General features: G+C 41.4%; 1 protein-coding gene across 1 annotated transcript in view; it reads right to left on the bottom strand.

Moving 5' to 3' along the window:
• The window catches only part of rars1 (arginyl-tRNA synthetase 1), a 37,227-nt gene that overhangs the window by 6,116 nt on the left and 10,581 nt on the right, over positions 1-20,530 (bottom strand). The window contains exons 8-13 of the mRNA XM_084730667.1: positions 19,950-20,079; positions 19,330-19,434; positions 17,930-18,108; positions 14,489-14,598; positions 11,718-11,823; positions 3,697-3,869 (exon numbers count right to left, since the gene is read on the bottom strand). Coding sequence (XP_084586793.1) covers positions 3,697-3,869; positions 11,718-11,823; positions 14,489-14,598; positions 17,930-18,108; positions 19,330-19,434; positions 19,950-20,079 — 803 coding nt within the window. The remainder of the gene's footprint in view (positions 1-3,696; positions 3,870-11,717; positions 11,824-14,488; positions 14,599-17,929; positions 18,109-19,329; positions 19,435-19,949; positions 20,080-20,530) is intronic.

Below are 20,530 nucleotides of genomic sequence, written 5' to 3' on the forward strand. Positions count from 1 at the left end.
ACATGCCTCATGTGATCTCCAGCCTTTTACAGCCATGTTGTTTTTATTTGTTTCTGTGATGTCAACATACAATTTGATCAGTCATAACGGTGTTCGGACCAATCCCAAGATACTGATACTTCTGATCAATTTCTCTCTTCTACGCTGTACTCTGTACTCTCTGCTGCTCTCTGCTCCTCCGCCGCCATTTCGTTCTGTGCACTCACTCACATAACATCTCGCTTGTCAACAAACTGTGGGAAGGCTCGCTACAAATTTGTTCAGACGCATCACAAAAGCTGCAAGAGAACAAGAGGGGGGGAGGAGGAGGAGGAGGAAGAGGAGAAGGAAGGATATACCCTCAGGATCCAGGCCCTCGACACAGAGACGGGGCTGAATGGAGAGTTTTCAGATGTTCGGGCAGGAATGTCCAGCTACACAGCAGTTAAATTAATATTTTAGTCAAACTGGATCTTGAGCTTTGGTTAATGTTACATTTTCAAACTGTAATTAACTTCAACTTCTGTTACTTTAGCAAACCAGTTAAATATATATTCAGATGTTCAAATACACATTCAGCACACTGGCAGTTATTATCTAAATTATTTCACTGGAATTAAAAGAAATAATATCTCAAACCTGAACTGAATATAATAACCTTATAAAATAAATCTGTTCCGCTACAGCTCGTCCAACTGTGCTGTCATTGGCTACTCCTACTGTGCTCTGATTGGCTGTGAGCGTGAGCGTAGACTGGAGGAGATCGCCTTGTTGCTGTTTGACTAGTCAGTAATATTAGCTGCTTGCCGTGTCTTGTGTTGTTGCAGCTTACGTAGGTGTTTTTAACTTTTTCCCCAAATATTTTATTGAAAATAATCATTAGATTATTGATAAGTGAAATCATTACTTGTGGCTGTTGCTCTGTTCTTTATTTTTCTATCAGGATGCTCCAAGTTGAACATTCCCATCACAGCCCTGAGGTCTGTCTGTTTTTCTGTCTTTGTCTTGTCTTCTCTGACACTTGAACACCCACAGTGGGGGGTGGGGGGGTGGAGGAGCTGCCACCAGTGAGAGCTCTATTGACTGAATGCAGGAACATTGAATCCTCTCAGGCGAGACTGCTGAACCCCCCCACGCTAAAGAAAAAAAAAAAGAGAGACGATCAATCTTTGCCGGGCACTCTGCCACCCCGACTCCAACCCCTCCGGGGAAGCTGGAGAGGAAGGAGATCAACGCGGCACTCCGCAGCCGGGGAGACGGTCACTCAATACGGGGGATAAGGGGCGAGGAGAAATTGGGTCTCGCTGACTGGAAATACCCAGAAGACTAATCCCTTTGCCACAAGCTCCCACGAGGGCCAGCGGGGCTGATCAGATATGGGTAATGAAAGTGTACTGGTACTGGGGGAGAGGTCCTCCAACAGGACAGGGTGGAGAGGAGGACGCAGACAAGGGACAAATGTGTCTGAGCAACTCAATTTAACTTCCAAGATACTTTTGGCGTCCCAAAGAGACTGTCTGGGATTTGAAACTTGGCGAGCGGTTCATGTTACAGTTCAGTGCCTCGTGTTCCTTCATTAATAGATGACTAGACGCTCATGTTTGCTTTTGCATCACAGGATGTGAACAGAGGTTCTGGTTGGGTACAAAGTTTTGACTTTATTAAGAAATATGACCCAGACGGTGTGCACTTCAGTGATGCTTACTGACCTCAGCGCTGACTGTATCATTAGCAATGCTAATAATGACATTAAAGTTCTTCTTCGAGTCTAATATTGTGATTTTAAAGCAGTTGTCAACAAAGATATAATCAAAATGTATTCATATTGAGGAAGTTTGTGGACAAAGTAGCCAAATCTGTCTGACAGCACAGACTCAGCAGAGCAGAGGTGGAGGACAGACTTTCTGTTTGTGATCATTCTCAATAACCAACTAAAACTAGTAGCAGCCATCTAACAGCACAATTAATTACATTCATTTAAGAACACTGATTATTTTATACACGTCACTTTAACAGAACTAACCAAACACATCATAGTCTGTGTAGCCCCACTTTGGTTTGTGATACATTTTCATGAACAAGAATGTTAAAAAAAAAAAAAAACTCCCCCCCTCTAGGTGGAGTGATATTTTTAGTGATGAGCACGAGGTGCAGTCATGCTGATTTGAGCACGTTCTAAATGACCCACCAATCATATCGTTTGGTCAGAACCACCTGTTGTATAATTAACATTACCACACTGGAGTCTTTGCTGTTCTTAGATCATTATCATTACTGAGGCTTATCCTCTCTGCAGGAGCATGTTAAGGACACCTCAGACTGAACTCGCCAGCTTCAGCTCTACTTAAATCCTCACTCTGGTGTATTCTGGCTTTTCTATAATATTTCTGTCCCTGACGGCGCTTCGACCCTGACCATGTCACTTAAGTGCTATTAAGGAAGTTACAGCTTAACCTTGAAATATTAGAATATAATATTTTGTGCTCAATTAAAAAAAAAAAGCTAACTGGTGCTAAGACAGAACTATGGATTGTGAAGTCATATGTCACCATCCAAGCTTGTGCAGGTGCACTGTCATGCCTCTTTGTCACATTTGACCTTTAGCTGCTCCCTCTCTGGCGGGTCAGTGACATGATATGAACCGCAAAAGTGCAGAGAGGCAAATTGAATGTTGTTATTTTGGACTAATGTTGCATAAATAAAAGTTCTACTGACTTGATTGTGCGTCACCGGGATGTAGCATCTGCATAGGTAGCTGTGGATGTAGCTTATTAGCAGCTGAGCGTCCAGCTTGGCAGCTGTTTTTGGCCTGGCTTGCTCAGCAAAGGTGGCCCTCTTGAGGGACATGTGGGTGAGACTGGGGAAGAGTGGACACTGGGTGCCTTTTCGCCTTCATCACTGCAGAGGGGGACAATGAGTCACTACCTCTGAGCGTACAGCGTGGCAGCAAACAGTGAGAATAGAAGAAGATAACAGTTCACCCTTAAGCTGCTTTCTGTCCGGAAGGGTACCATTAGTGGAATGAACAGGAGCGCGAGTGCTACGTTTTGGCAACAACACGGTTGTCGATGGGCGTGCCGGAGCACACTGCAAGCGAAGCGAGTGTTAGGGTGATGATGGGGTGATGATGGGGTGATGATGGGGTGATGATGGGGATGGGGTGCCTCTAGATCCCCATTTGGTTGGGGTCCTTGTTTTCAGGTGTAGGGGGTGGAGAAAAATCCTCCACCTCATAACTTACATCACATGTTGACCACTGTTGCTATCCATGCTAACATCCATGCTATGGCATTCTATGCTCATGATGTAGATCAATCTGGTTGCCATGGTAATGGATTACCATCTGATTATTACCCACACTCTCAATTTTAATTTGAGAAAGAGCATTAACTTGAAAACTTCACTGTCTGGAGTTGGGCTTTAAGTTGCCAGTGTACTTTGTCAAAAGTGCAGGTGAGTGTTTCCCCTTCAGTTGTGTAACAGAGAGAGACAGGTGAAGGGAAGAAAACTCGCCTGCAAGAGCAACAAAGGCTTCCAGTCAAGAGTGACTTGTTAAAACCATCTAAAACAGAAGATGGACAGATGAGAAATGTCTGAAGTTCAGGCCAAAGTATTTGCTTTTTTTTAAAAACCTGACGAAGCGTTCATGCCAGAAGCTCTTTTGAGGAGTGCAGAAGCATTTCAATAACAAACTGAAACATTAGGGTGGAGCCTCACCTGATGCGGGTGAAGGCGTAGAGGAGGTACGCCGCCGTGTTGCCTCGGTCGTCCAACATCTTGTCGAACGAGAAGACGTAGTCGTTGATGCGGTTGTGGGAGAGGTCGGCATATTTAATGCAGCCGAAGGCAACTGACCTCTGCGCTTTGGTCAGCTCTTCTGGGGTCAGGACCTACAGAAAGACGATTAAAGTTTCATTTAATGAGGCAGACATATTAAAGACAAGACAGGTATAGAGCTGACTATCTCTCTAATCACCATTTCCCCCAAACACCCTTTAAGGCATTAAATATTCTGATAACTCTGTAGCTTTTATCAGCTTGTAATTACTACAGGCAGTACTTCACCTTATGCTTCTAATAGTAAAACCAGTGAGTTGAATTTAATCCAAATAATGAATCTAATTCGCCATCCTTAGGCGAAGATTAAATTGACTTATTAAGTCAAAGCCTTCCCTTGAATCTGTATGACGTGTCTGAAGCCACAGGGAGTGAACAGAGCGAGGAGGAACATTTTACGGTATCATTCGATTGGAAAACAAAAATTTCCAGTCAAGCAGAGCAAAATAAACTGAGGAAATGACAGTGAATGACAAGACAAAGCAGATGGAACGGAACCTAAAATGACAAGAAATAAAAGGATGGGTCACATGATTTCTTATTATTTCAAAGAACTGGAATAAACAGGACAGGAGATGACACGAAAGAGGCGACATCATGGCATGAAACAACAGAGAAGACCAGGACGAGCGGGAGTTATCCTGACATTAGCAGCAGCTAAATGAGCAGGAGGGACTGTGACAGTCAAAGAGGTCAGGGTGTTTACTGCGGAAATTACAGCTCACGATCCGCTGCATCAGCACTGCTGCTGCCCGTCTGTGTCACAAACTAACCACAACTAGAAGAGTGCGCTCATTAAAGTGCAGATCCCTGCCAGGCAACAGCTGGTGAAGCACCTACTGCAATGCCAGTTTTTTCAAGTTTTTCCAAGTTCTGCCAACACTACCATGACCTCCATATACTTTGTCCTGAGCTGAAACCGGATTTCAAAATGAAGCAGGAGTCGACCTCTAGCAGCCCCTGGTGGCCGATTAAGAAGAGTGACAAGTCAGCTAGTCAACAGTTGAGCTGTCAAAAAATAAAATTACTGCCTCACAGTTGTACGTCTCCACCGACTGGTGAAATTACACTTCACATTAATGTCTGTCGAGATTCGCATAATGCATGTAGTACCTCTTCTTATGCATCTAATACCTCTTGTTTGCTGTGGTATGCTGGTGGGGTAACACAACACAAGGGATGGGGCTGAACTGGACAATCTGGAAGTGGTTACAGAGCAGAGGATGAGGACACTATTCTGGAGAAACCCTCCCAACCCCTCTACAATGAGCTAGTAAAGATGAAGAGCACGTTCAGTCATTCAGTCAGTCAGTTTAATGAAGAAAAATCCATTTGATTCTTGTTGAATCATGTGGCAGGCGATTAATTGTTGCAGCTCCAGTTAAAGCCCAGATGAGGAGCCGTGGCAAGACGGGACAGATCATAACAGACAGAAGGACAGGACCTCAGAGGTCAGAGTACAGTGTGACACAACAGGACAGGGAATAACAGGACAAGACAGGAAGGAACAGATCATAACAGGATACAAAAGTATAAGAGACAAAAAAAAAAAACAAAGTGAAAAGAGGACAGGAGTAAATAATGGAAGACAGAAGAACAGAACCGCATATAATGCAAGACAACTGGAGAAAAGAAATCTGAGGAGCAGCAGCAGTGTTAGAGATGCAGACTGAGGTTCATGGAGGCCAGGGTCGGGGTTTGTTTTAATGAGGCAGGGTTAGCAGATGGTAGACGTGGGCACCGACCCAGACTGAGAGAAGAGTGCCAGGCCAGAAGGGCCTGAAGGGAAACTCTGTTGGCATCGGTTCCCCCACAACCTTCTCAGCATTAAAATCATTGCAGTTCAACTGGAAGTCACTGACTGTTTACACTGCACCGAGTGCTCCAGATAATACTTAACCAGGTCAGGTTCTGTTGTGTTTTTTTTTTACCCCCTCATTTCTATCCCCCCCTGCAAGTTTAATTTCAGATACAAACCCCTCAACATCAGAGGCTGCAACACAGACAATCAAATGAACAGAAACATCAGGGTTTGCTGAGCGAGAACAAGAGCTAACGAAAGCCTTGGGATGAAGGAAAACGTCCGTCAACAGATGTTTTCTGGGTTGAACGTGGAGACTAGCTGGAACTGTAGGAGGTCAGGAGGAGAGAAAGAACGCTTCACATTCCCGAACATACGCTTCATTTAGCAAGGTACAGTTGAGCTGCACAGGTGATGAAGAACTTGTGTCGTGGGGGGGGGGGGTTGCAGCAGCTGAAGTGATTGTGGTTAAATCTCTGACACTAGCAAAAGTGTCTAGTAAACTAAAACTAGTTGTGACGGATGATTTCATATGCTTAATGTCAGGGAAAACTAATGACATCAGGTTCAAAAGAATTGCAGCTGAAACACCTCGGCAACAAAACAAACAAGGCTGCAACCTGGACTTGACTTGAGACTTGATCTCAAGTTGATCAATGTGGCACAACTTTATCGATACTTCATAATTAATACTGCAAATATGAATAAAAGCTTTTGCTACTAGAATAATAAAATCAGAGGCTTTTTAGGCCACTAGATGGTGCTGAGCATTTTCTGGTGAGTTCAGTAGCATCAGTCTGTTGTTGGCTGACAATCCCATTTTGTAAACTTTATCTTATTAGATGAAACAGAAAGTTTTCTTTGGAGAATCTGCAGTTGAAAAAAAAAGAAAAGAAACTGGTATATATTTTATCATAATACTCAGCATATTGTAAAATGTTTAAAATTGGAATAAAATTATATCGAGACTTAAAGGGATAGTTCACCCACAAACGAAAATTCAGTCATTGTCTACTCACTCCGAAGGCTGGATTTAGTTTTTTAGTCCACAAACACTGCAGAGTTTCACAGGAAAACGGCACAAGTGAACGGTGATCAGTTTTCAAAGTGAAAAAACAACTGAAAAATAAATAAATAAATAAATAAAATGCCTAAAAACTGCTTGTCTGGTGTAATCCAAGTCTCCTAAAGCCCTGACACACCAGGTTGACTAAAAAATGTTATTTACACCAATGCGACACACAATTCAGACAGTGTCCATGTGAACATGAACGTAGCAATCTCCAGGCCTGTAAAATAAAATCAAAGCGGAAATACCAAAAACTGCAGTTCCTCAAAAGGTCACTTGAGGCTCCAAAAGCAAGTCAACCTCCAGCTAATTTCCCCTCTCATCACAATTAAGGGTGGTCTCGCTTCGAGAGACGGCTGGGCACCGTCACAGATCGCTAACCACGGGGCAGCAGCTTCATTTGGCCGCCTCAGCTCCACCCATGCTCCACCTCTTTGCCCATTTTTGGACTAGCTGGGAGTCAGGCAGACACAGAGCCAGAACCACCACTATATAAACTTCACAACTGCTCTTCAGAAACAGTCTGTTGCAGCCTTCTGTGTATTTAAAGGAGACTATAAGCTGTCATTAGTTGGATACCCTGTGTTTACAATATGGTTGTACTCTGTCATTTAAAACTTGATTAGTTATTGTTGCATGCCTAATAATGCACATGTAATGAAAGGCAATATTTTCCTGTTACCCTGAGTAATGTTAGCCTATATCCATTTTTAACCACTACCTCTATATTCAGGAAAAAAAGGAGATATACCAGACGACTAATCAATGCTGATCCTGTATGTGAATAGATAACGGAGTACTTGGACCTGTGAACAAAGATTTGAGACATAACTTGGACTTGCAAAAATGACTTGTGAGCATCTCTGCTTGTGTTCTGAACATTTTTAGAGCCTTCTTTTTTTATTTTTATGAAAAGTAAACTATTTTTTAGTCATAGCAGCAGCCAGGCTCTAGATTTTTAGCAATCAAAAACAACAGAAAAAGCATCTGCGTGGCTGCAGGCATGAGGAGGAGGTTCGAGCTACGGGACGAACATGATGAAAAGATGGAGGGGAGGAAGAGGAGAATCAAAGCGAGCGTTCAAGAGAGACCGCTCGCAGTCGGGCCGTCCTCAGAGCTCAGCAGATGAGAAGGAAAATTTCCGGTGACGTCGTTTCACATCTCAGTCGCGACGGTCTCCGGATGTGATCAGAAAGATTGAGGTTCGGCTCCGCGCGGGACGAGAGCGGGAAGAATTAATGGCTACTGTAGAGCGAGACGATCATTACTGTAAAATAAGCCTCGTCATTCAGAGAGAATCGAAAGTCGAGCACAAAGCGGAAATAATGAGCTGCTCACTGGACCGTCTCACTCTTACTAAATGGCTGCTTATCATAGATTCAACATTTGACACGAAATATTGATACAAAATGATTCTAATACAAGCTCATATAAAGTGAAATATTCTGCCACAAGTGATTCAAACAGACTGTAATGAGGGAGGTTTCTGCCATGAAGTTTTACTGATTATTCTGAGGGGAAATTAGATTAAAAATAAAGCAGCGCTTCCTACAGGTGATGCCGGTCAGAAATAAAAACACCTCAGAGTTGGATATTCACCACAGGCAGGTAAAAGAATTAAAAACAAGACAACTCCTGAGGTGCCGCAGCCATATTTGTCTTCCCTCTTTTTTGTTTTCTTAATTTTTGTTCATCCTGTTGGCAGCAAATGAAGAAAAGTCGGCGGGATTCATCCTCACAGGGACACAAATGTCTAAACTAGATTTCACTGAAATTTGTTCAGTATTTTGGGATATTTTATTCACAACCAAAGTGTCGGACTGACGGATGTGAGTGACTGTTTTCAGAGAGAGAGAGCTCTGGTCTGAGACAGAGACTGTTTTAGACCCAGCGGTGTTATAATCATCTATCGTGATGGTTCACTATGGGCCTTTGTCGTACGCCAATTTGGTAGACATCACCCAACCCTATTATCCAACTGGCTGCTCTAACATAAACTGCAAATGTAAGTACATCTGGCTAACTAACACTAGCTTACTAGCCGCAGTAACTTTACCTCCAGACAAACTTGTTAGTTTGTTTGCATCTGCATTTGTTCTGTGGGGGTTTGAGGAGGAGGATGTGGGCTGATGAAGAATCAAAGTGGGCTGAAGACGATGCATCTCTCTCTGGCTAACTGCCTCAGATCGAGTCATCGATCATGTAGATAAACCTGCTGTATTTCACCATCCAACCAGTGTTTGCTGAGATATAAGCTTGCTTTAGCCTCAGTGCTTTGGCGCACTTAAACCGAGCTCACACACGTTACGCGCAGCACTCAAATGTAAAGGCAACAAGGGAATGATGCATTCACAGCTTCTGCAAGATCGTGAGGCAAACAAATGCGTGATTTTAATAAAAGATAGATGCTTAGAGCGCATGACGGATTATTTAAAAAAAACATATGCATGTCAGTGCACATATTTTCCCTGACTAAAGCTACCACAATGAGTTCTTGACTGGTTATGAAACAGTCACTTTAACACTGATCCCTCTATACGTCCTACATAAGCAAACAAGACCATCTGCGAGAAGATATTTTTATATAGTTGTTCATAATGGCTGCCACAAGGTTGGATTCTCCTTGAAATCAGATGAAACTGACCTGCTTTTACATTTTCCTAAAAGTTGTAGTCGTATGTTAGCCAGATAAAAAAAAAAATAAGCAGGAGATTTTTATTCAGATAATTTTAATTTTTCATGTTAAATTTTGTGGTTCTTATGGTAGAAACACAACTGCTTTTGTCCACAGGGGGCAGCAAAATCAACAAAATACGAAGGCTCCTTGCAGTTGCACTTGTATCCTGCTCTGAGTACTTTGTTAGTTTGTTAAGTCCTTTAAAAAGTTTGTGACAGTGATCCCACAGTAATAAGACCTGAAACATTACTGAGGACACCTCCTTTTCTTCCTGTCTCTATCTGATCAGACGCAGTAAGAGCTGCATTAACTTCTGTAGGTTCCCTCAGGGACCGTCAATAAATTACTGTTTGAATGACACAAAACCAATGTCATTCTCTGTACCTTCTGTCTGACTTGCCCATAAGCACAACTATTTTGATTGCAAATGTGGAATTAATTTGTTTTACATTTACAATTATTTAAATAGAAAATACTTGAACATGGAGGTGACTTTTTTTTTTATTTATATTAAGTGACGAACATTTAAATGCACACTGCATCGGCATCAGAGTCCAGTGTGCTCCGAAATATTTGTCTCTTATATTTTTTGTTTTGCTTCAGTCCGTCTGCTTCACTGCTTCTGGATCATTTTTTATCTTTTTTCCCTTGAAAGCACCAGACAGGCCTGCAGTCTGCGTGAGTCGGCTGAACATCATTTAACCTCCTTCATCAGAAAATAATTGCAAATTATTTCAATGTCATGCGACCCAGTGACTCCAAATCCATACTTAATTGTATTACTAAACTAGACAAATCAGACATAACTCTTTTTTTATTGGATTTTTCTGCTTATTCTTCTTATTTCTGCTATTATTTTTATGGTAAATTCATGACTTTATTTCAACATCCAGCTCTGTGCCCTTTTGTCCTTTTTCTCTCCAGGTGATTTGTTTGCCCTCAGCAGAAAGTGAAATCTTGTTTTCTTTCACTTAGGCACACAGCTCTCTCAGCATTTTTAATTTTTAAAGAGTAACCGCTCGATACAGTTTGGGAGGTGGAAAAACACTGCTGTGTCTTGACCCTCTGACCGTGCTGAACTTCACGGCGGTGGTTCTCGGGGAAGTTCAACCGGGTGAAGTTACTCATAAAAGCTTGTGCAAAGTTAGCCGACCCGACTCAGCTGACACCAGCTCAGTCTGGCGTCCTCAGGTAAGACTCGATTTTTATTGTGTTCATGCTGCAAGAGCTGAGAGCAATCGAAGGTCTTACTGTGACGTTTGAGGGTTTTTTAGCTCCAACTTCAGAGTAGAGACTAAAAAAAAAACAAGAGGAACCTTGAGTAAGTGTACTGTGATTGGTCGAACACATGAGCCAATGCACAGCATTTCGTGCACAAGTGACTCCACCAGCTGGCTTATGTTTTATTATGTTATTGCAATTATTATTATCATTATTATTATCAAATTATTAATTAGTTTTAATTTAATTTTAGTTCCAATTATTCACCTCTCTTTACTTTTCTCCACTGATTTTGTGCAGCAAAAAACTCACCAAAATTGGGAGGTAGGTCATAAATTCCACCAGGCGACAAGAAATGACACTTATCGACCACAAAGTGCCGCCGTAACAATCAAATTTACATTTTTGCAATTAACAAAAAAAAAGCTGGGTGTAGATTCAAGAATCTTTTGCCATTTTAATCGAGTAGTTCATCTGCATCTTTACTCAGTTGGTCTTCTGCTATAAAAATGTCAACGTTTAGGACTTTTTTTTTTTTTAAATCTATGAAAATAACCCCTTATTTTTGTGAACTCATCACTGACCGTTGGACCAATTATCTTGCAAGTGAATCAGGATGATCTCTGGACTTATTGTAGGAATTTCCAATGCATCAATCTGTTTTGGTTTTTATGAACAAAGCAATTTTTTAGCAAAATAGCTCATTTTTAAAATTTGCATAACGTCACAAACGCAATAAGATCAACATGAAAGTTGAGCATGACTCATAACAACAAATCTAAATTCATAAACATGTCATAAATCAAACAAATCATCAGAGCTGATTTTTCTTCAGCAAATCCACTGACATGTAGCAAAAGTTTGCTTCATTGCACCTTATGATCAATTCAGAAGTCCATCACTCTATATTTTTCCAAATATGACAAATGAATTAACATCTGCATGAATGTGTAAATTAACTGACTATTTAATAGTAATTTCTCCCAGGTCTGATCTTGACTTCGCTTTGAACCCGCTTTACTCTGTACTCAGTGATCTGGCCTTTATTTTCAACAGACAGCAGAGAGGAACTTTTTTAGGACATGAAAGTAAACGCTGGGGAGATTTCCTCCATCACCGGGGGACTTTCTCACCTTGTCTCTCTCCTTCTCCTTCAGTTTGTCCATGGACCTCTTCAGTCCCTCCTCCAGCAGGTCCATCAGCCTAACCGTGTCTCCAGACCGAGTCTTAAACTTCTTCCTGATGACAGAAAGCAAAAGTTCAGCAGGGAGGCGAGTACTGGTGAACTTCTGGTGTCTCAGCATCCCCTAACAGAACTTTCCAGCAGGTACTGAGGTTTGACTTTCTGTCGACAATAATTATCATGGCAACAAACTATTAGATTACTTCTGCTTGCCGACGCCTTGGGGCGATACATTTTGTACAATCAAGCAAATCAGATGAGCTTTACAAGCAGAAATGAGCCAAAAATTTAATAACCCCCCCTTACTTCTCTGTTTACTTGCAGCTATAACAGCTCCCCCCGTGGCTGCGTTAAGCCCTTATTGTCTGGATGAGCGATTATGAAAACAGCATGATAAATTTCTAATGGAGTTTGGAGTAGCGCAGACATTGTGAGGCCAATTTACGCCCCCTCAGGTTACTGTGGGGCGTTTAGCAGCAGTTCGTTACGGCCTCTGCGAAGCGTAACGTCAACCTCCTGCCCGGCTCGGCTCTTCTTCTCTGGACGATTGATTAGAGCAGAACAACAGCCTGACAGAGAGTGTTGAAATTATAGAGCCGGCTCACCTATCAGCCACCCTGTAATCACTGCTTACTATTAAAGGAAATAAATAACACACACGGGGAGATACTGTATGTCCTGTATGCACACTAAGTACAAATGAATCAAACGAGATGACAATAAAACTGAGACTGTGAAATGAAGAAGGAGAAGAAAGAAGATGGAGGGGAGGAGGAGGAGAAGACAACAGGAGAAAAAGGGGAATGATGAAGAGGAGAAGAAAAAGAGCAAGAAGGTGAGGTTAAGGGAGGGATGAAGAGGAAGGGAAGGTGGTGAAAAAGATGAAGATGTAGAAGAAGGAGCAGAAAGAGGGTGAAGATGTAGAAGGATGATGATGATGATAAAGAGGAGGGAGGATGATGAAGAAGAAGATGGATAAAGAAGGAGGAGGAAACGATGAAGAAGTAGTAAGTGGAGGAGGATGAAGAGGAAGAAGGAGAAGGATGAAGACGAAGGAGGGTGAAGATGATGAAGGAAAAGGAGGATAAAGACGAAGTAGGAGGAGGAGGAGGAGGAGGAGGAGGAATTTTTTTAATTTTTACAAAACTCTGCAGAAACTTGGAATGTTTTTTTCTTTTGAAAGTTTTTGTATTTTAGAATTTCTAGGACTTCTTCCTCGCCTCAAGGACTTCTTCATCGTCTTTGTACTCATCTTTAAACTGGCCATCAGTCTTTGTCTGTGCTCTTGGTATGTCGGTGCTGATTCAAACACAAGAATAAAGACCATTTTCCACCAAATTAGCTCAGATTCTTGAACAGATTCCGTGGAAATATTGGTGCTATTTCGTGAACAAATCAGTACTTCCACCAGTTTAGAGTGGAACCGTTCTACATCAAGGTTGTCAGAGGGCTCTGCACAACGCACAACAACCTGCAGAATTTGACATGACAACTACGGTTCCTGAGAGAGAAAAAAACGGATCCAACATTACTGGGTTCCGAACTAATTTATTGTTGGTGGAAATGCTGCAAACGGTTCAAAATTAGGTGCTTGAACTGGAACGGGGCTGGTTCCATGTTGGCGGAAAAGGCCTGTAAAGACATTTCTGGACAGCTTTTCAGAAATTTGTGTCAAAACATTATTTTGGTCAGAAACTAACGAGTGCACTGCCACAGCCTCAAAAACTACATGTTTATCAGTATATTCTTATTATTATTCTGAGATATATTCTAAATGAAGCCATGTTTCTAAGTTTTTAAGTCATTAAACTATATTCTAAAGTTTAAATCATTATCAGGATGCTCTTCAAACTGGCCGAATGATCAATACAGGAAAAAATGATCATGATCATATTTTTTTTTAACTCTCCTGTTTTAACCATCTCTAAAATCTAATGCAACTTTTAATTACTGTTGTCGACCTGCTGCAGAACTTTTCTGCTCCTCACGTGTGTTCGGAGTAATAACAGCTCTGCATCCTCGTAGCTCAAACGGCGGCCGTTCCGTTTGTGGAGCAGCGGCTGTATATTTCTCTTTTTATTTGTCAATGCAGTCGTGTAGTAAAGTTTCTAGTTTTTATGCGCGATGATAAATGTCATAAAAACATGAGGCAGCGGTGGTAAATACGCGCTGAAGGACGTCCAGATGATTATAGAGCGGTGGACTTGAGAGGAGCCGCTCGTCTTTGTTGCCGCTCTGATGGCGGTGATTTGGATTCTGCTATTATTTTGTATACAGATACAACACTCAGTCCTTTAACACCCTCAGTGGTGTGCAGCCGCAGAGCCTCCATATTTAACCCTTTAACATCCGCCTGTCTTAAATGACTGATCTCTGGATCAATGTTAAAGTGTGTGTGGTGTTACGGCCTTTACATTCCATTGTGCAGAATATACTTGGGGTCATTCGGGGAAATATGATTGGCTTCTTGAGAAGAAGAGAGTATTTGAGAGAGAGTATGAAGTACAAGCTGCAGGGCGTCATCTCCTGACCTTAACCAACCTTTCTTTTTTGGGATTTCTTAAGAAGGAAGAAGCCAGGAGGCATTTAGCTTAGCTTAACATAAAGACTAGCAGCAGGGAGAAACAGCCTAACTCCGTCCAAACCTTTATGAGAATTAGCTCCTGCACTAAAACTTTTTAATACCGGACCATCAAATAATCCATTCTAATCTAGACTCACTTGTCTTCCCCGAGCACCACTCCAAAGCCAGCGTGCTCCACCCGGGTCACCTGAGGGTTGTACCAGCCAATCATCTGAGCCGCGGCAAACACAACCTGGAAGTGCGTGGCCTGAAAGAGAAAACGCACACACAGACGTCCAGTGACATATAGAATAAATGTCATGTTGTACCCTCCAGATGAAGAGAGGACCTCCTATATGTCACTGCTGTCTGGATCAAAACTGGATCCTGACCTGCTGCACAGACAATACACACACACTCACATTCACACTCACACACACACAACGTTCGCCAAGTACGTCTGTGTCCATTTGAGACTTTGGAGTCCAATTCAGCAAGTTTTCAGACCTTTAATGATTTTATTTTGGTTGCATTTACACACAGCTGTACTTCGAGCTAAATAAATGCCAGTGATGGAAAGAGTACTTAACATCTTTACTCAAGTAAAAGTACTGGTGTTAGAAAAGTACTTTAGTAAAAGCCTTTGCCTCAGTCAAAGAGGTTTCTGTTTCTCCAAATCTTCAGTCTAAATTCCTCTCTGTTCTCAGTCACCTCTCCAAAGTAGGGTTGCAAATTTTGTGCATTTTCCTTTCCTTTCCTTTCCTTAGTTGAACTGTCGGTTAAGGAAAAGTTTCGCATGAATCCATCAAGTAGATGTTGAGAAATTGTATTTCTGTGGATAAGTGAAAACATGGATGTCAGAGACAGACGCCCTGTCCATCATTCATCCTTTTTTGTCCCTCTGAGACACATTTAAGACGCTGTCACCTTGGTAACGTTTCCCACGGGTCGCCTCGTATTTTCTGCTCCTGGTAAATTAAGTTTTGTCAGCTTTAGTTTCAGTCACGCCGCAGACACACAGCCCCTCCCTCTCTTCCTCACTCCTCTTTCACTTTCTTCTGCTGAGGATGAGGATGATGTCTTCATCTCAAACATTTTAAAGCTAAAACCTGTCTTCTGTGACTCCTTAAAGTTTTCAGCCTCCAACTTGTGTAAGAAGCACAAAACGATGAGTTTTAGAGATTAAGTCTAGATGTCACAAATATTATCTGCAGAGGGGCGGGTTTGTGTCTGCAGAAAAACCGGGCGATGCTTTATCTGTACTCTTACTGGATCAAAGGAGATGTTTTACAGCAAAAACATACTTTAAGGTGCATTTATTCACTTTAACACTGTACTAAAGTGTTTAAAGGCAAACCAGTATTTTTCAGGCTGGACTCTTTTTCTTACGTTGTGTCTCAGTGACTAACGGAGGCAACAATTTTTCAAATTGGTCCAGTATTAAGGGAGACTGCTGCAGCCGTCAGAAGTCAAACTGAGCTGGAACATAATCCCTCCAGGCATGTGCACTGTCAATGTATGTCCATTAAAAGTGTTTGTTTTGCCACTGACAAGCTCAGAGTGTTATTCTAAGTGTCCGACAACATTATGGAGATGATCCCTGCAGACAGAGAGCTGTAACCCTCTAGACACCAAAATGCCCTTTATTTATTTCACTATAGCAGCCGGCAGCAACGGTCATTTTAAAATCAGTCCCAGTGTGTTAAAACATGGGGGAAAAAAAGTCATGAGCTTTGTGCTGTAGATATTTTAATGCCAGACTCACACTAACCGGTTTTGGAGTCGCAGACAAATCATCAATGTCGGAGTAAAATCACAAGTCCAGCTGGAGTCAAGCTCCAGTCTTTCCGATCATTTGGTTTAAAGTGGTCCTAAAACTGAGTCTGAGCCGTCTTAAGTCCATCTTTTTTCCCGTCTGGACGTTCCAATAAAATCAAACATATTTCAAACTATCCTAAAGTTCATCCTCCTCCCCCACAGAGGAACAGGCAGTCGGTGTGTGTGTGAGACAGGAGGAAGCTGCTCCCTGCAGGAGACGGAGTCTGCTCGTAATGACACTTTCTGAAACTTTCTTTGTGTACGAACTTTTCAAAGTGCGAGTGAGTTTCTCTCACTCCGTATCTCGGTATCAGGATCCTGCCGGTCGTAAATACACAGTTCATCTGAGCGTTTACAGAGTCAAAGAAGAGCCAGATAAAAAATGTTTTGTGATTATTTGGCTACAGATTTCTACATCTACCTTTTACATGGCTGCTGATCTCTTAGTGCAACCAACAATATTAATAATAATAATTTAAGAAAATAAAATAATTATAAAAAAAAAATTGAGAATACCAGAAGATAAATGTTGTAACTGGGACATAAATTCAATGCTTTGATGGCTTCTTTGTTTTAAGAATAGTCAGTTTAATAATAATCAGTTTAATGTATATTTTAACCTAATTTTCAAAAATTAAAAATGACAGTTTATGATGGAAAATTTTGATTTATGGTTGTGAGATTCAGCAGTCTTGTGTATGGTAGGCATAAGTTGTCATCGATAACCAGAAGTGGAAACAGACATTGTAACGTTGAGATCTGTGGAGTTTTTTCCCGTTAGTGAACAGCGGGACCTTCCCAACAATTTTATCATCGTCATTTTCATTCAAACTTGACAGAATGACAATAAAACTCACCAAAAATATCTTGGTTCATCTTTCCACTGTTCCGACAAACACCAACCCTGGTTTTGTCAAAATAAACCCTTAGTTCACAAAATTAGATGTGAAAATATCAGAAGGGGAAACAGAGGCTGGACATGAGAGAAGCAGCGTGGAGAGAGAATATTTTTAAATCTAACTGTGAATTAAGGGTTAATTTCAACCAAATCAGAGTTGGTTCTTTGTTTGTTTAAAGTGCACCACACTAAATTCCTATAGAAGCCTACATGAGTGTTTTACCAGCAAGACTCACTTTTTGATGCTTTTTGTTGTCATGTCTGATGATTTTCAAACAGTAAAATAAAGTAAGTGTGTCCTGCTTTGGTTCATTTATAAAACCAGCTCACAGCGGAGTCTTCGCAGGCAGCACACCCCACCCTGCACACTCTGCACACCGTCATGCAGTGAATTAAAGGTTTATTTCGACCAAACCAGAGTTAGCGATCGCTGGAACAATGGTTCCAATGTTTTTGGTGAGTTTTATTTTTATTTCGGTTGAGTTTTAAAATAAAGCTGATGATGATCTTGTTTTACCAAAGGAGTCTGTTTAGTTTGACGAGAGCAGTAACTGGTCTGTTTTACTCTTTAAAATAACTTCTCTCACGGTGGTGATCTATTCCATAATGTTGTAACACTAAGATTAATACTGAACTTACCCTTTAATAACACTTTATCCTCAATGCCCCACCACCACAGATCTGAATTTAAAGGAGATTTTCTACTTCTTTAAGTACTGCAGTTCAGAACTAACAGGACAGAAACTGCAGTAACACGAAGTATCACTCAGTTTCATATTTATCTATATTTAAGATGGGAAGTTTCCCCTTTTGTTTACATTTTTACTTCCAAATTTGTTCCCATTTATATTTGTGCACTTTGACATCTACTCTCTCCACCCACCTGTCCACTGTCAGTGATGTAGATGATGATGTCGGCATTCTCCTCAAAGAGTCGGTGGTGCAGGGCCGCGAGGTCCGACGTGTCGTAGGTGTAGCCGCCGTCAGACTTGACGACGGTGAGGGGAATGGACTGACCCGGGGCAAAGACGATCTTACGACCATCGTCAAGCTGCACGAAGCCTGAGGAGAGAAAAGAAAGACAAAAAAAAAAAGGAATGAAAGATGGGTGGGTAGTTGTGGAGGAGGAGTACACAGGGGAGGGAGAAGAAAATGATAAAAAATGATGGTTTTAAGAGAGAGAAATAATGTGGGTTTGATTGGAGGAGGGAAAAAAGAGAAAGAGGAGATAATGAGTGAAATGGAGAAAAAGAGGGAATTGAGGGTAAAAAGGAAGAAATTAGACCAAAAAAAAGACAAAGAACAGGCGAAGACTGGGGGACATTTTTGGGACAATACTGCCCCCTGGTGGTCAGACCAGAAAACAGCTTCAATGTCTAAATACTTCAACAAAGCTTTTAATAACCCCAAAACCTGAAGACACAACCTGAACACTGGTGGTGGACATGCTCGTAATTTGGAGAAGCAGCAGGAGTACTGTGTAGTATTATTATTACTACTACTACCATCTTTTTTTCCCCTCTTATTTTTCTTTTTGACTTAAAGATTATGTTAAGATCTTTGTCTTGACATTTTGATATTACACAATGGTATCAGTTTGCACCATGGTCAACAAAGTACATGCATTAATCTAAATAAAAAGTATATAAATACAAAGTAGTACTGCAAATGAACAGGGTTAGCAGCAAAATCTATTTTAGCCACTAAAAAAAAAGAATTACTATCACTTACTTGTACACTATATTTACAATATTTTCACCACTTTACCTTTTCATCAGACAGCCTTGGAAAATGGTGTTGCACCAAACAAATTTCACTGTCTTCAAACCAACCAAACTCCTTTAACAAAATCAGTTAAGTTGCTGGACAACTGCTGCCTCGACTGATCAGTTGGTTTGTGTCATTGTGTGGCTTCTGTATTTTAAAAGGTTAGTCACACAGTTGCACAAAGTAACTAACCAATTGAGGCAACTCCCGTGTTTTGTGAGGTAAAGTTCATATTTTTTCCAAAGGGGTTTGGTTAGTTTGGAGTGAGTGATGTTTGGCTTATATAACAGTGGTTTTTGTCGATTGCTAAAATACTGCTGACCCTGTCCACAGCAGTGCACTGTCTTAGCTTCCTGCACGATACTCCTGCTGCTTCTCCAAATCAACGGCGTGTCGACCACCATCGCCTGCAGGTAATACACCTACTATTGATAAATATCTCATACAACCCCACTAAAATAAGAGGATAATCTCCAGCTGTGTCTCCCCGTGACCTTTGACCTGCTGCACACTGACCTTTGTCCTCGAACTCCTTCACCACCTTCGTCATCATGTCCTGGTAGTACGACTCTCCTCTCTCGATGATCGTGATGTCCAGACAGTCGTAAACCCTCTGAAACTCTTTGAGAAACGCACACAATCAACATCTAATCAGTTTTAGTTTTTAAGCCCAATTTAAAATAAAACTCCATCAGAAAAACGACAGCTAGAGCAACTGGACGAACACCAACTGCTTTCTGTGCACCTCACTCTGCCCTGTTACCTTTGACTTCATTAAATATGGACTGCGTTAGGGTTGGGTGATATGTTAAAATTTCTCAGCCACCGTCAGTCCAACCGGTTCTCTGCTTTATATTTTATACATGAGTTTTAAATAAATAGGTAAATATCATCCTGCCTCATTTAGCCTAAAGAGTAAATCTAGTCACTTTACTCAAAATGTCAAAACAGCTGCAGCGCAAGATACAGAAAGTGTCTATTCTTGTGCTAATTAACTTCACTGAATCTGCCTGAGATATCCACCAGTGATTAATTATTAAACTACAAAACTGAGCTGCAAATAAAAAGTGTCATCAGCTTTGCATGTTGTAGGGCGGACTGCTCCTTTAATATCACGGGATCAGCAGCAGTTCTACCTTTGCGGGAAACGTCACAGATGAGGTTCCAGCCTTTAATGAAGTCGGGCTCTTTGCTCTGCAGTTTGACGACGCACTGATACGCTCGCTTCTTAAAGTCCTCCTCCTCGTCAAAACGCTTCTTTGACTCCTGGTTGAGGAGGTGGGAGGAAGAGGGAGGAGGAGGAGGAGGAGGAGGAGGAGGGTGAGGAAGAGAAATGATACAGAGAAAAGAAAAGAAATGTGAGAACAGAAGTTGATGTAAGAAGTAAATGAGGTGTGGAGAGAAATGAGGGAAGACGACAGCAGAGAGAACAGATAATGTTCTGACTTTATACAGAATTCATCACACAATATACACATGCAAAGTATGAGTGCTATACTGCAGGCACACAGTGCTGAATGACCTTAAATTTACTTTTTATATAAGTGACATTAACTGTATTTCATTGGTCATTTATTTATTTATCAAACTATCTACCCTCCTGTAGAAGATTCTGCATGTAATCCAACTAAAATGGAACATGTGTCTGTATGTGTTTATATCTTTCCTTTGATTTCTTCTGATCGACTTCATACTTGGTGGATATTTTGCAGAGGAC

The sequence above is a fragment of the Lutjanus erythropterus genome, chromosome 11 (genome assembly GCF_056507025.1).
Source record: "Lutjanus erythropterus isolate fLutEry1 chromosome 11, fLutEry1.hap2, whole genome shotgun sequence".
NCBI classification, from domain to species: Eukaryota; Metazoa; Chordata; class Actinopteri; order Lutjaniformes; family Lutjanidae; genus Lutjanus; species Lutjanus erythropterus.